The sequence below is a fragment of the Camarhynchus parvulus genome, chromosome 1 (assembly GCF_901933205.1).
Source record: "Camarhynchus parvulus chromosome 1, STF_HiC, whole genome shotgun sequence".
NCBI classification, from domain to species: Eukaryota; Metazoa; Chordata; class Aves; order Passeriformes; family Thraupidae; genus Camarhynchus; species Camarhynchus parvulus.
Genome location: NC_044571.1, coordinates 73945071 through 73960396, shown reverse-complemented (window position 1 = coordinate 73960396; position 15326 = coordinate 73945071). Strand labels below are relative to the sequence as shown.

Sequence of the window (15326 nt, the reverse complement as noted above, 5' to 3'; positions counted from 1 at the left end):
CATGAAAGAGATCTATTTAAAATTTTTTTTAGTATTTATAAGAGTAAGGACTGAAGTCTAAGCACACCATGCCTTCCAAAAGTGTCCTAACAAGCTGTGTTTACTGTCACAGCCTCATGAATATTTAGAGATACTTATGAGGAGGAACAGCTTACCCTGACAATACGCTTTTCTGGTCTGTGACCAATTACAACAAGATACTCTTCTCAAGGTATGTGGTAAACACAGTCTCCCATTTTGAAAACTTCTAAAAGGGTATGAAACATTTTCCTGTATCACTAGCTTGAGTTACTCTTACCCCATATTTCAGAGTCCTTTCCAAACAATACCAGTAGTTTTGTAGTTTTGCTGAAAGCAGAATAATAAAATATGCATCGACCATGAGTCAGAGGACTTTTCTACACACAAGTTGGATATTCTTTGTGAAACATAGCACTTCCCTTGAGGAACACAAATTCTGAGAGAAGTGATGTAAGAAGAATTCCATTTCCAGCACAGCATTGGATAAAGACTTTTCCACAGCCTTAAAAGACAGTCACCTCTGCTGCTTCCAGCTATCATCCCAGGAGGCAGATGAGACTGGAGGCTACATATGCTTTCAGAGAAAGCAATTTTTAGTCATGCTTTATACCACCAAAGACTGCGCTTTAGCTAAATTTGGTTCAGTATTGCTACATTCTAAGCAACTATAGCAGTTACCATTTCACATCCTATTTGCTAAGCAATCTTCCCAATAGCCTAAGGAGAACAGTAGAACTGTCCCTTTATCCACAGCTTGTCACCCTGGTTTTTTAAGATTTTCTAAGCCTTCTGATGTTGACATTCTTGTAGTGAACTTTATCACACACTTTCTGTAAATAACCCACTGCTTTGTATTCCTTTATGGAGGAGGAGAAAGTTGATGGACTGTTGGTTTGTCCAGTGTGATTGGAGAGGTGTCACTGTCACCCTCCAATCCGCTGTCACTTTTGGAAAACTATAAATGTTGGAGTCAGAAAATAAACTGCCTCTTTTTTCCTTCACCTTGAGAATGGTGGTGTGCTTGTGTTCTTTCATGTCCAATAGTGACAACAGCTTGCTGGTGAACAGAGTGTAAATCAGATATTAGATCACTACAATCCGCATCACAGCTTACTTCTCTTGCAGTGGCACCAATTGACAAAGATCCTACAGAAAATAATTCACAACACAGCAGATTCCTATCTCTACCAGACTTATTTGCCAAAATGTGGCAGTAGGGTAGAAACAGGGAAAGCACCAGATCTTCAGCAAAGCTGCCAAGGGACTACAAATAAACACTTATTCAACCCTGTAATATTTAATATGCATTTCTTAATCTGAGCAGTTCACAATAGTTAACAGAGCTGTACAGAGCAATAGTTCAGAAGGAAAAGAACAAGAAGCACATTGAGACACTTACACAAAGCCTTAACCTCTCCTATGCCAAGGGCCTTCTACCTTGCCCTGTTTGCAGCCTTTCCCTGAAGCACTGCAGCATTCTGTTCACAAGTCTGCACCCTTTCCCTTGTGCCGCTGTAATGTTTCTATCCATGTCCTTCTGTCCTTGTCTCCTGTTCTCCTTGTTCTCCCAGCTCCCTACCTGCAAAGTCCAAGCCTGCTATGTTAGGGTTTCCATAGGAAGTGGTGGACACTGATGCAAGAATCATCCTTTCCCCACCACGTCACACTTCCCTACTCTCATTTCATATCTTTTACCCAAAAGAAAAAACAAAATAAAAAAAAATAAATGGTGGTAATGGTGGTAAGCGGTCCTTGAAGCAGCATGCAGGCATTTCCTAGTGACATCCATGCTTAACAATCAATTAACATGCAACTCTTCCCTCTGGTCAGAGCGTGCTTCAACCAGTTCTAACAGCATCACAAGCAGGATAAACAAGCAGGGATTTTGAGCTGGTCTTGATGAAAACTATTAGGGCAAAGTATTACCAAAAACCACCAGGCATGACAGGGGATACCCAGGGGAGAAGAGTCACCTGGGGAGATCCCTGTGATGATTTTCTTCTTTGCTGGCCATCAGAGAGCGTTTTCTCTTGAGATTCTTCTTTCACTGTTACCAAAAGTAACAGTTGCTATAAAAGTTGTCATTTGCCATCAGCTACGGACTGTCTCATTATCCTTTGTGCTTGAAAAACACTACTTCATATTGAAAGAAAGTAAAAAATTGCATTCATTCTTGTACAGTGGAGCAACAGCAGGTTTATCAATCACATTCTTTGTGAATGTTTGTGTTACTGCAATGACCTCAATTTAAAGATCACAAGGACACAAAATCAGAAGACTATTTTCTATACAATTTCCTTCTGTAGCAATGTATTTGTATTAATCAAAATGTTCTTAAAATGTACACCATTTTCAACAAAAATTCACCATGACAATTAAACACTGGCTTAATACAATATAAAAAATATCAGTTGTCTCAAAGATTATAAAAACTCCAAAAGCAAAAGTTACATTTTTAAGAACTCAAATGGCCACATGGATATTATCCTTTTGGCTCAGCTGAAAAAGGAAAAACTAAACTGACTGTACAAATCTGGTTTTTCAGGCTTGCAGGTACATGTGATCCAGTGTCCAAAACAGAAACAGATCATCAGTATTTAACCAATATCCTATATTTTAAAATATATTAGCCACACATAACACATTGGTGTTATTCCTAACATTTAAAGTATCCTTTAGTGTAATTCATGGCTTATATAGTCCTTGATTCCAGGTTGTTCTCATTCTTTCTTTTTGGTGAAGTCATATGGTTTCCACCACTGTGCAAACTGCAACACCTTTTTCCGCTGCTCCTCAAAGTTCTGTCTGATTCCTTTTCTCCAGAGCCGTGGTTCCAAGTCCAGCATGCCACCAATAATTTCCTTTGCAAGTAAAAGTAAGATAGATAATGATAAATGCAAAATTACATATTACTTAACACTATTTTATCACAGAAGAAACATATATTTTCAAATTATGAGATTTTCCATTTTCTTCAAGTGCTAATTAAAACCTGAAATTCTGAAAAATACACCAATTTAAACACAGAACTGCAGTTCTTAGATGGTTGCCTCAGCAAAATTCTTGTAAGCACAGCACATTGATGTACTGCTTAAATATCCTAACATTGCAAGAACGTTAATGCATTAGTGCATTTGTGATTAAGGTAAGTTCAGAGAAAGAAAGCTGCTCACTTTGCTGTTTCCAGTGTTATATTTCTCCCCCAATTTCTCCCATGTTTTTGCAACACTGACTCTTTCAAAAAAATGTTTTCTGTGACATAGGAAAGACAGGAAGAGTTTATTACAGCTCTCCCTGTATATACATTTTACACTATACATACCATGAGTAGTAATTTAGCCACATGAGGATTTTAGTAGGGAGTTGTCTGTAAGTCTGTATGTGTATGCACACTAATTTATACAAGCAGGTGTCAGTGCACCTATGTATCAATACTATGGCCATGAAAATTATTAAGTAGATATAAGTATCTTCCATCTATAATATTATATACTCATAATTTCATATATCAGCAGTTCAGATCAAATTAAAAGAAATACCAATTTAGAATCACAATCTCAGTATCAGCTAGTGAAAAAATCAACTACATCATTAAACCAGCCAAGTTACAATGACTCATCAAGAAAAGACAGATAATAAACTCAGATAGGGAACATCAAAGTAACTGTTCTGGCAGCATCGTGGTTTAATTACTTAAATTTTCCAAAACGGACTATAATTGGTAAATTAATCTTTTACATAACAATACCTTTCCAAAGTAATGAGGGAAATTGTGTTGATCTTCAATCACATGAGCAAATCCTCCCTGAAGGCCAAAGTCCACAGAAAAGTACGGCAACCCTTTAGGAACCTACAAATGCAAAACCACATTTTCAGATGTTTAACAAACATTGCTGGCATTTAGTCAACCTCCTCAAAGAAGAATGAATTTGAACATGGCGTTGCAGTTTTATAGTATCATGTTTTATTTTAAACTATCTATCAAACCAACTACATGTAGAATAAAATTGCGACAGAGAAACAGTAAAGCAAACAGGTAAGGGAAAAGAACAATTTACAGCAACTGGACAAAAAAACGCTGAAGAGAGAATGACTGAGTGGCAGAACGTCCAGAGGCCACAGCTGGAATAGCAGGTAAGAGATGGGGACACCAGGCAGCAGTGTGCACAGTGGGCAAATGCCTCCCTGACTCCACATTTATGAATTATATAAGTTTAACATAAATTTTAAGATAACCACTGGCAAGCTGCATTTATTAAAGATGTTGACTTTGGTCAACATTCCTATGGTAATAGGAGATATTTACCCAGTAAAAAAACTGACTCTCAAGGGAAGGGAAAACACCTTTTTGGACAACAGATTACCAGAAACACCCTCTATGTGAATGGACTGACATTATCCTTAGCTTGTCAAATCAGACAATAATTCTGTCAGCCTGCAGGGGAGATGCTGGATATCTGCCACACCAAAGACCCTCCGGTCTAACAGAAGTGGATCCATTTATTGCTGCAGTACTGCAAATAATTTCTGCTGTTTCACTGCAACAAGTTATTTTCCCCTCCTTTAATTGCTGAGGACATTTCTCTACTGGTAAGATTTACAAAGCTTCCAATTCATAAGCATTTCCTCTGCTACAGTCCAAATAACCATACAAATTTCTGGAGGAGGGTTCAATCTATTGCTTGCAATACTGACTCTAAAATTAATTAAGATTTAATACAGAGGAGCAATGTAGCATAACAAGAAACATTTAACACTTTAAATGGACTTTAAAAAATCATTAAATAAGGAAAAATGGTTTGGCAGGTGATACCTTAAAGAAAACGTCAGCTTTGTCTTATTTCTCACAATTTCTGCACACAATCCACCCACTAGGTGATGTCTTAGCCAAGTCTGAGCTTCTAGCCAGGTACCACCATCTCCCAGTACAACTCCCCAAATTCCCAAACTTCAGGTCAGTCTCTAAGCCACACTCTCCAATCTTCCTGAAGCCTACAGACATTTCTTACCCAACAATAATGTTAAAATCACACAACTGTGTAACAATTTATGTTCAGCTACATTGTATTAATGTGAAGAACTGTCCTGACTTAAATCTGAAAACTGGCCTACCTTAAATAAATATATAATAGTCACAAAAATGTATGGTTATATAACACACATCTTCCACCTCAATATTAAAATGACAAAACAATCTTTGAACCTAACCAATCCAGCATTATTCCTTTAAGATCTGTTTATATAAAGATGTTTCATCTCAGTATCCAGGAGACAGAGGAGGTACTGTTCCCTTGTTTCACAAAAAAAAAAATCATAATGCTATTTCTATTTTCATTTCATAAACTTAGCAACACAAACAGCTGTTCTAGGTTAATGAAAAGGACAAATCATATTTGTTCCAGGAAAGTAATTTGCAAATCTTTGATCTACCTTAATTCTTAAAGTTAATCAAGAAAATTATGCCAGTATATGTCCTCAAAGTGTCAGCTTTGTTCTCAACTAATGCCGGCAGCTTAGTCCACCAATTGTAGAAATAAATGGGAATCTTTTCCCTAATGTCATTTAAGAGTGCAGACTGGCAATTCTCCTCATACCTATGCCATCCTATGATGCACTAATCTAATTGTGTTCCCTTTCTTCTCTCTTTGAAACAGTTAATAATGGAAAAATGTTAGAAGAATTTGATGATAAATTCGGGATACAAAAAACTCCATTACTTACAGATTTCCGAATGTCTTTTGAAGAAAGATCAATTAACTTCTTGTTCATGGACCACTCTTCATCAGACTCCATTATAGCTTTCTGTAAAATTATTTTATCTGAAGGTGAAAACAGTCCTTCATACAGCAAATAAAGAACTAACTGTAGTGAAGTACATTGTAGTAGTGCAAGCAACAATAACTTCTTAACAAACTTTATTTTTAGTAACCTGTCTCATTTCCGCAAGCTATTTTATAAAGAAATTATATATCTTCAGACCCACCCAATTCAGATCATCTGTTTCTTTATTTTAATTTAGGTTTTGCTTGACACAAGTTTCAAAGAAAAGGTCACATTCTCTTTTTACTCACCCCATACAAAACCTTATGAATTCATTACACTAAATTAGGCTTTTTTCTATTTTAAACACCAAGAGAAGAATCCAGCTTAGAAGGATGATTGCCCTTAAAAACCCACAGCTGACTCTGTATTCCCCATAGTATAGAACTGGGTATATTGTAGGGTAGGTACCTTTAAATTTCATTTGCAGTGCATTTTAATGGTAGATACTTTCCAAATAAATGACATTGCATTAAATCTTGTTCTTTCTCTTTCCTTGAGTATTCAAAGAAAACACAAGTTATACCAGCACCTGAAGCACAGCAGTCAGATCTGACAGGTGAAGGGTTTCAAATGTGGTAAAAGTTACTGTATTGTTTTTTGCCATACTGCTGCCCCACTTCATCAAAACCTAATCACATTATTTCCAGAAAGCACAAGTAGTATTTCAAAAATCAAATAAAATAATTTACTTATAAAAGGCAAATAATGAGTCAGTTGCTGAAAGCTGAAAGGACTCAGTTCCAGGCAAAAGCTTCCATGAACCTTCTCTTAAAAGGGCAGGGTAAAGAGACCAGAAAAGCTGTAGAAGAAATACCTATCCTGCTGTAGGACATTCATCAGAAGCCTAAGACACGTAAAATTTGGGCTTACTGAAATAAAATGGGAATGAAACACTATCTACATTGGTACTTCTTAAAATAGCTAACATTATTTTCTCATTTAATGCTTGCCAAGGCACAAATATTGTGTTTTAAGTTTATAGTACAAGACTCAAGTAAGAAGTACTGCAATCCTTAAAGCACTTCAATAGGCTACAATTCTCTCATCTTCTTCTAGTTATTTTCAGTGCAGTCAGACTTCGGACAAAAGCTCAGTGAAAAACTCTTCCACTGACTACTTGAAAAAAAACTCTTCCACTGACTACTCGAAAAACTGAATTATTTCACACTGCTTATTTTAAGATCAAGGAATATTAGCAAAGAATGGTCCAGAAGAAGGATCAAAGAATATATATTTTCAAAAACAGCGCTTGAATATAAACTTTTTTTCCAGAAATAGATGAATTATGATAAATTCATTCAAATTACTTTATTAAAAAACATTTTTATGTACCTTAAAGTAAATTGGGGCCATATCTCCTACTTCTTTTGGAAGAGGAATGCATTCATATACCATATGATACCTCTTCTTCATACTCATGTTTGTTTCTAGGAATACACAGTCCAAGTCTTTAGCTTCAAACATTTTCACCAATGCATTTCGGAACATCTGTTTAAAAGAAAAAATTGTGTTATTTAAACTGACTTTTCAGAACTTTCAGACAGAAGGTATTATTTCACTAGTTTATTATATTTGTAATAAACTAACAATAAAATGGAAAATAGTAGCAATCATACTTGGAAAATTATTTATTCTTTATTATTTACTCATTTAAGATTAACGATATTTCCTATGATAAAAACATAGGAAGTCTAGGAAACTATTTTGAAACACACAATATAATTAACACTACAAACTTAGTTTTAATAAATACCACATATTTTTACAGCTGAAATTGAAACTATGTTGAACTTCTTAATTGTAGTGCTCCATAAAACAACATGGCTTTAATAGTAGGTCCCAAGCTTGCAATTCCTAAGAAGGTAATGACCTGGCTTTTACTGACTATAGTTACAATTACCCTTTTACTACTCCTTCCAATTATACAGTTCAACAAAAAAAAATTTAAAAATGAAAGTATTTCACTAGGCATGCTTGATCTTTAAGTAAAACACTAATAATTGCCTCAAAAAATAAATCCACCATCTTCACTGTTTGGAAGCAAACCATACGTAATACTCACTACATGTGGCCTCAAGCTGTATTTACCAGTTCCCTGTCAGAGGGAGGAGGTGCTGCACCTACTCAAAGTGTATTTCAGTCAACAATTATGCTAGTTCCAGTGTCAGGGTCCTGCACACACCCAAGAGGCCCTGCAGGGGCTGGGCCCTACCTGCTGGGGCTCTGGCTGCCTATGTAGGTGGGAAGCTCTAATGTGCTTCAGTTGTGAACTGGATCAGGGTCAGCAGAAAGAGATGGGGTATTAAAGAGTGGTGAGAAGTGTGGCCCCCTGTCACTCAGCAGCTGCAATTAAGTCCAGGCTGTCTCTTTTGGTCCTTGCCTGAGCTGTTTCAGAAATGCCTGTGCCCAGCCAGGTACCTGGCAGTTCTTGGCCCTAACTTCATCTCAGACCTAAGTCACCACTGTAAACCTGCCTGGCCATCATGGGGCCATGGATGACCTTGCCTACCAGCACAGGAACACTCCTGGCCTGGTACCATGGGAGTGTGCCTTGTCATGAGATGACCTCCCCCACCTGCCTTGCCCATCACCTTGACCCCCTGACTTGCTTTCCTGCAGAGCAGCTGGCTCTGGCTGCTCCCTGGCTCTTGACAGTTGGCATTTGCATCCAAGATATGCAAGAGCATCATTCTATAGCTTACAATGTTCAGATGCTGAACAAATTATCAAGAACAAGGGATGATTTCTAAGAGTCATTCAAACTCATTTTCAAGTGCACAAAAAATCTAACTTTCTGATAGGGTGAGTGTTTCTGAAAGTTTCTCAAGATCTTGAAAAATGCTTTTTAAAAATGAAGATTTTTGTCTTACATGTGCTTCTATACCATTTCCAAGTGTAAGCCAAGAAATCACTGAAACTGTAGGAGCCTCATAACCAAGGTACCATAGCCCTAAGACTCTCATAATTCATAGGTAGTCCTTTTTGCACAGATATTTTTTTCCCAATTAACAGTGCTCAGAAGTATAAACAGCACCATTAAAAGGTAAATCCCATCTAAAGGTTTAAGATTCTTTATCTTAATGTAAATGGAGAGTGGTGAATCAAACATACATAAACAAATACACATCAGCAACATCAGCAAGTACTGAAGTAAAATAGAAGGAAAACAAATCACTACCAGGTTTTTAATACAACAGGACTAGAAATTGAGCTCTCCATACTTTTGCCTTCTTGTTCAGTATGAATCAAACCAAGAGTCTAAGAAACATGGCCAAATATATATCTAAACTAGGCATTTAATCTCTTCAAAGCAGGGCCTTGTGCCCTGATTTTTTCCTCACTAATGAGCTTCTCCATGCTGTGACAGAAGAATGCTGCCATCATTCCCCTAAAGCAACTGATGAATTACAGCCAGAAGACACTGACCAGTGTTCCATGACTGATATGCGACTCTACAGCACAGTGACAGGCTACTCTGGATTAACAACTTTTTGTATTCTCCTTGTCACTCCAGCCACCAGAACTCTCCTCCAGAAACACATTGAAGCAAGCAATGTGGTGAGACACCAAAGGCTGACAAAGACTATGACTTACAGCTGCTACCCCACAGTATCAACTGAAATACAACATCCACCAAAAAGTCCAGAATATCAGCAGATGTTAGCTAACTTTCCCCAGTTGTATTTTCTTGTTTTAAAATACATTGGACTTTTCCTCCAAATTCTGAGCAGGCCAAAGCATCAAGAATAATTAGCACTGGAAAGGAGAAAACCATCCACAAGGGGAAATAAGAAGGCTTGGCTTATGCTTGGGTGCACACAACATTAATACATGCAACAGTTCAGTCAACACAGAATGTGTAAAGATTTGTATCTTTTCATATTAAAAATATTCCATGCATATTTGCTTTGGCAAGTGAGCACATTGGTGTCTAAACTACACAATACATTAAATTCAAGAGCTTGAAGGCATACAGCATAAAGGAACTCTTTGCTTTACTCCAATATATCCTAAAAAAACCCCAGCAAAAACAGTTAGCTAAAACACATACTTCACACAACCTTTTGTGAATACTTAATTTTTTTCCCTTCAACAGTAATAAAAAATATGTCTCTTGCATCAGAAAGTTACTTTTAGTCATTGACAGTCTGCTTATACTCTTGCTGATGTTTTCCAGACTCCTTCTTCTGTAATACATAAATGTTGGGGGAAAAAATAATAATGTATCCATCACTTTCCAAAATACTTTGCTGCAAAGAAATATCTCAGAATATCTACATTCTGTCGATGAATATATTCACAGGATCAAAGGATAATGGTTTTATCAACTAGATGCCTTTTCTAACACGTAAAACACTAATGTTGAAGACAGGGACTGCATTTACTTATCTTTTCATTATCCTATTTTCTTTCTCATACAATTTAAAATCCGTAATTGTTTAGTTAAGAGCTTGGGGTAAACAGAAGATTGAGGATAAACACATTTATCACTTTTCCGCCTGCTCTTTTGTTTCTCCTAAACCTACTTGCACTTATTTGTTTCTTATCCAATTTTCTTAGGCATTTCTGTCATATGTAAGAGAACTCCTTTTCTTTCTGGTTGTAAGGGAGCAAAATTTATTATATGAAACAACATCAGACATGACAATCAATGTGGGGGCAAATTTGAAAAGTTAGAGAATCCACCTGCCAGACTTGAGGCAAGACCAACGTTATTTAGATTATTAAAGACCTATAAATTATGCTGGTTTTAAATCTCTAAATCTCACAACTACAACAATGAAACCTTTCTCTAGTCTGATATAGTCTTCAATATTTCAATATAAGAGGTAGCAAATTGTTTTCCCCTTGTAATAATCCTGATGGCAGGATAGGAGATTGAGAAACACAGTCAATCTCTTAGACAGAAGCTTGTTACATCCCTCCCTTGATTTTCCATCTCCAAAGAAAACAGAACTCCAAATCTTCAAAATGTCTTCATAAGAGACTTGGAAAGCAAAACCCATCATGCCTGGTGCTCTATTTTAATAATTCTATTCAAAAAAGATAGGAAGTTGGATCTGAACAGGGATCTCATTGATTTTAAGAGTAAGGTATTTATCTTTTAATTAATATCCACCCAAAAACAAATTTAAAAACTGAAGATATGTAAACAGCCTATCTGTATTTAATTTTAAGTGATCTGCCTGCTCTGAATATTCTTTTCTTTTCCTTGGCACTCCCAAGAAAATCCTATGAAGCCAGTTATTCTATTTTCTGTAAGGGATCAGCTGTACCTTCTTCATTTCCAATAGACATTCCTCTGACATGGTTTCACAGATCTCCAAGGATGCACATTCTGCAGCATTCCAGGAAACTTCTTCTAGTGCTCATAAATGGAAAATATGCTTCAGTATTTACCCTGCCTCTCTTTCCTGTAAATATTTGACCACTAATTTTCATCCACAATGTCAGAAGGTTCTGCCCCTTAGTGGAATCAGGACAGAGCTGCCAGACTGCAAATTATGAAAATGTGTACTTATGACAAGGATGTTATTATCCACAAGAAAATTATTTTACAAAAGGGTTAGAACAGGAGACAGTTTCTCAGCAGACCTGGATTTCTTCCCAGATGTCTTCATCCAAAAGAGTAGCTGCAGTATGGTGCTGTAGAGGGGCTATCAGGCAGTGACCTTCAGTAAGGGACTGGCTGCTTGGTAGAGACAAGTACACCTAGGAAAAGGAAACAAAAACTCAAGTGCCCAGGTTTCCAGCATTAAAAACCTTCCCATTGCTGAGGCTAAGAAATTCATCATTTGCTAAATTCAAACCAACAGAAGCCATTAGCTACTAACTGCAGCAAGGTATTAGCAATTTTAGTACTTTTTAAAAGGGCCCATTATCTACCAGTAAATCAACCAAACCAGTATCCTGAGAGCAGATCCACCAGCAATGCAGTATTATCACCCTTATAAATCAACTGGTATCATAGCTGCTATGAAATCACACTGTTTAGTGCACTCCAGTATTTTTTAATACAGATACATGGCTGTATACATGTTTAGTAATATGTATATTTACAGATATATACATATATATATACATATATATATATATATAAAATGCGTACTCCATGTCATGGTTTAACCTAGCTGGCAGCTAGACATCACACAGTTGTTCACTCACTCCCTGTTCCCAGTGGGACAGGGGGAGAGAATCAAGAAAAAAAGTAGAATTTGTGGGTTGAGATAAAGACAGTTTAAAAGCACAGGAAATTAAATAATGATGATGATAATAACAACAAGGTACAAACCAAGTGATGCACAATGCAATTGCTCACCACCCACTAACTGTTGCTCAGCCACTTCCCAAGCACTGGCCCCTGGCCAACTTTCCCCCGAGTTTATCCACTGAACATGATGTCATATGGTCTGGAACATCCCTAAGGTCAGTTAGGCCAGCTGTCCTGGCCATGTCCCCTCTCAACTCCTTGTGCCTCCCCTACCTTCTCACTGGCTGGGCAGTATGAGAAGCAGAAGAGTCCCTGAGCACTACTTAACAACAACTAAAAATATCAGTGTCTTATTAACATTACACTCACCCTAAATCCAAAACATAGCACTGTATCAGCTGTGTACCTCTCAGCTGTATAACTCTGTATACCTGTACCAGCTGTGTAACTCTTTACCCATAAAGAGTTTCAGATCAAATGAAAACAACACTGATAAATGAAAACTGTAGTAAAAAATCTACAAAAAAGGCTATATTGAAGTATTTCAGTTGTTATAAATCCAAATATTTATGTAATTCTTAAAAGCATTAACAGAAACAGAAAGGTTTCCAAACCAAACTTCTGTCTATTTCAAAGGATTCTAAGCTTAAAATTTGAATTCTCCACTAGTTTTCTTTGATATCAAGACACAGTTCTTCACCAGTCCAAATTTTCTTCAGTGAAGTGTGATTTAATCTTCCACAAATCCACCGACAGTCTAATCTCTGCACTGAGATCTTTCATTATTACTCTTGTCTTCTACAAATGTGAAGTCCTGACATCAAAGATTAGCTTTAAAATTCATGACAGATTTATTTCTTTTTCCTCCTCACCCTTGATGAAGTTGTGGAATCAACTGAAAGAGCAAGAAAAGTAAAATGCAGAACAATAAATCCTTCCACAGAAGCAATTTCATTCCTAATTTTAAACACTCTAACATCATTTCTCTTTTATTTCTATGCTTGTGTTAAATTGCTATTTTCTTACCTTGGTGCCAATTGCAATAATAAGATGTTTAGAAAGTTCACTGCTATCAAAGCAGTAGGGGCACTTTTCCATGCATGCAGCGAGTTGCTGGTGCTCACGGATTGCTTTTCTTCTTTGTACTTCCTCCTCTTCCCCACTGCGTGCTCTCTTGGCTGCTTTGGAAACAAACATATCATCCAGAGTGTAGTACTCTCTGTCTGTTTTCTCCATGAGCTGAAAAGATATGCAGAAAAATTGCACTTATTTATAAAGTAGCAAGAAAAAATACTTAGCTCTTTGAAAAAGAGCTTCCTTCCTTGAAAAAAGCATAAAGTACATAAGCAGTAGCATTTCTTCCTTTCATATGGTATCTGCTGCAGATGGAATCATCAGGTACCTCTCCTGAGAGCTGTCATACACAGATATTAAAATATAGATATGTCACAGCAGTGAGAAGAGTATATTACTATATTCCATTTCAAATTAAAGGCTACGTATTTCAATATTATCTTGACATAACTTCGGCTATCTTTAAATAGATGCACAATTTTATATATCATTTTTATAATATATTTTATCCTCTCCTGTCTCCTCCTCCTCTCCTTTTACAACTACCATTAAATCATCTTTTGTGAAATAACTAGATCATGACTCTGCACTTCATATTCACATTCTGTGAAAATATTCCAACAGTTATTCTTACCAAGGGAACAGGACTAAGCCATTTTGGGAAGAAAACAGTCTTTGCCTTCAATACTAAGTCTTTCTGAGTGCACCTGTTGCATGCCACAACAAATCTTAATATATTTTAGGATACTGACTAGGATAGCCCTAGAAAAGGTCTAATGTTAACTGGAGGCATTTGGAAGGCATGCCTTCATAACTGAGGCACAGTCTCCAAATTAAAGAAATACTTCCAAATATCCCAGACATAGTTTCTGTAGATAATCTGATATTAAAAACAAAAAAAAAAGGACATAAGTAACTTTTAACTTTCCCCAAAAAAGACAAAAGCTCTTGCTTTTCCCAAATACTGCAGTCCTCTAACACAGACCAAAACCTTGTTTTAAATATGTTCAATACTCTTCTTATCAAACAATTGAGGAGGAGCCTCCTTAATATTACTTTATTCAGCTATAATACACTTAACTGCTTATGTGCATTTCCTACTGGAAGCCACTGCAGACTAAAATCAACAGTTCAAGAGTTTAACTCCATTCTTCTTCTGCCTTGCTGTAATTCTACATTTAACAGAAAAAGGAGATTTCTGAGATTTAGAAAAAATATGTAGTGGTTTGGGTGTCTAAAATCAAGTCTCTGTTCTTCTGTCATAAAAGCATTAATAAGGTAAAGTCAGACCTGCAGCCAAAGCACTGCTTGGAGAATAGCAGCATTTTGTTATTACTAAACATTAAGTTTGGGATTTTTATTTAAATCAAAATTCTGTCATGAGACTGGAAATACAGAGGAAACATGACAGTTGGCAGACTAGAAAGGAAAGGAAGAGTGGAAATCACAACATTCTGGCTATCAGGAGTATCACATGGAGCAGAGAATACCATTACTACTCTGCTCTGCTTGCACTTAGAAGTAGCCATGGAAATTCCTGGTTTGTTACACACAACCTCCACAACCTCTTTTAAATAATAGTACTTTTCAAAATACTCCACAGAATCCCTTGTGATAGAATAAATATTCTTATCTTATCTTATTAAACAGCCTAGATAGAAGATGCCTCCCTTCAAGATGGGTAAATTGTTGTATACAACACGATATCTGAGATCCAAAGCAAAATTCTTACAAACAAAGTAGAAAACTTCAATAAAGTAGGCGCTGTCTAAAATCCAGATTTTGTTTCTTCTGGTACAGTCATGACCAACAGATCATGGAACCATACAATGGATTAGTTTGAAAGAGACTTTGAAGAGACACCTTCCTCTAAGCCGAGCTGCTCAGGGCCCCATCCAGCCTGGTCTTGGATGCTCCAGGGATGGGGCATCCACAACTTCTCTGGGCAACCTGTCCCAGTGCCTGATTTCCGTCAAAGTAAGGAATTTCTCCCAAATAAATAAACTAAATCTACCCTCTTTCTGTTTGGGGCCATTAACCCCTGTTTTATCTGCCTGATTTCTAGCCCCCTTTAGGTACTGGAAGTGTTGTAAGGTCTCCTTGGAGCCTTTTCTTCTCCAGGCTAAACAACCCCAACTTCTTCATAGGAGAGGTGCTCCATCCCTCTTTTAAAATATTTATACTTCTATTTGTACAA

General features: G+C 36.8%; 1 protein-coding gene across 2 annotated transcripts in view; it reads right to left on the bottom strand.

Moving 5' to 3' along the window:
- Positions 1-2613: 2613 nt before the first annotated feature.
- The window catches only part of CWF19L2 (CWF19 like cell cycle control factor 2), a 59395-nt gene continuing 46682 nt past the window's right edge, over positions 2614-15326 (bottom strand). Inside the window, exons 13-18 of one of the 2 annotated variants that reach the window (XM_030949029.1) lie at positions 13082-13294; positions 11440-11556; positions 7177-7332; positions 5743-5823; positions 3770-3871; positions 2614-2882 (exon numbers count right to left, since the gene is read on the bottom strand). In XM_030949029.1, the coding sequence (XP_030804889.1) occupies positions 2742-2882; positions 3770-3871; positions 5743-5823; positions 7177-7332; positions 11440-11556; positions 13082-13294 (810 nt within the window). In that variant the 3' untranslated portion in view covers positions 2614-2741. Of the gene's footprint in view, positions 2883-3769; positions 3872-5742; positions 5824-7176; positions 7333-11034; positions 11207-11439; positions 11557-13081; positions 13295-15326 lie in introns of those variants that run through there. The other variant, XM_030949039.1, reaches the window with a different exon arrangement.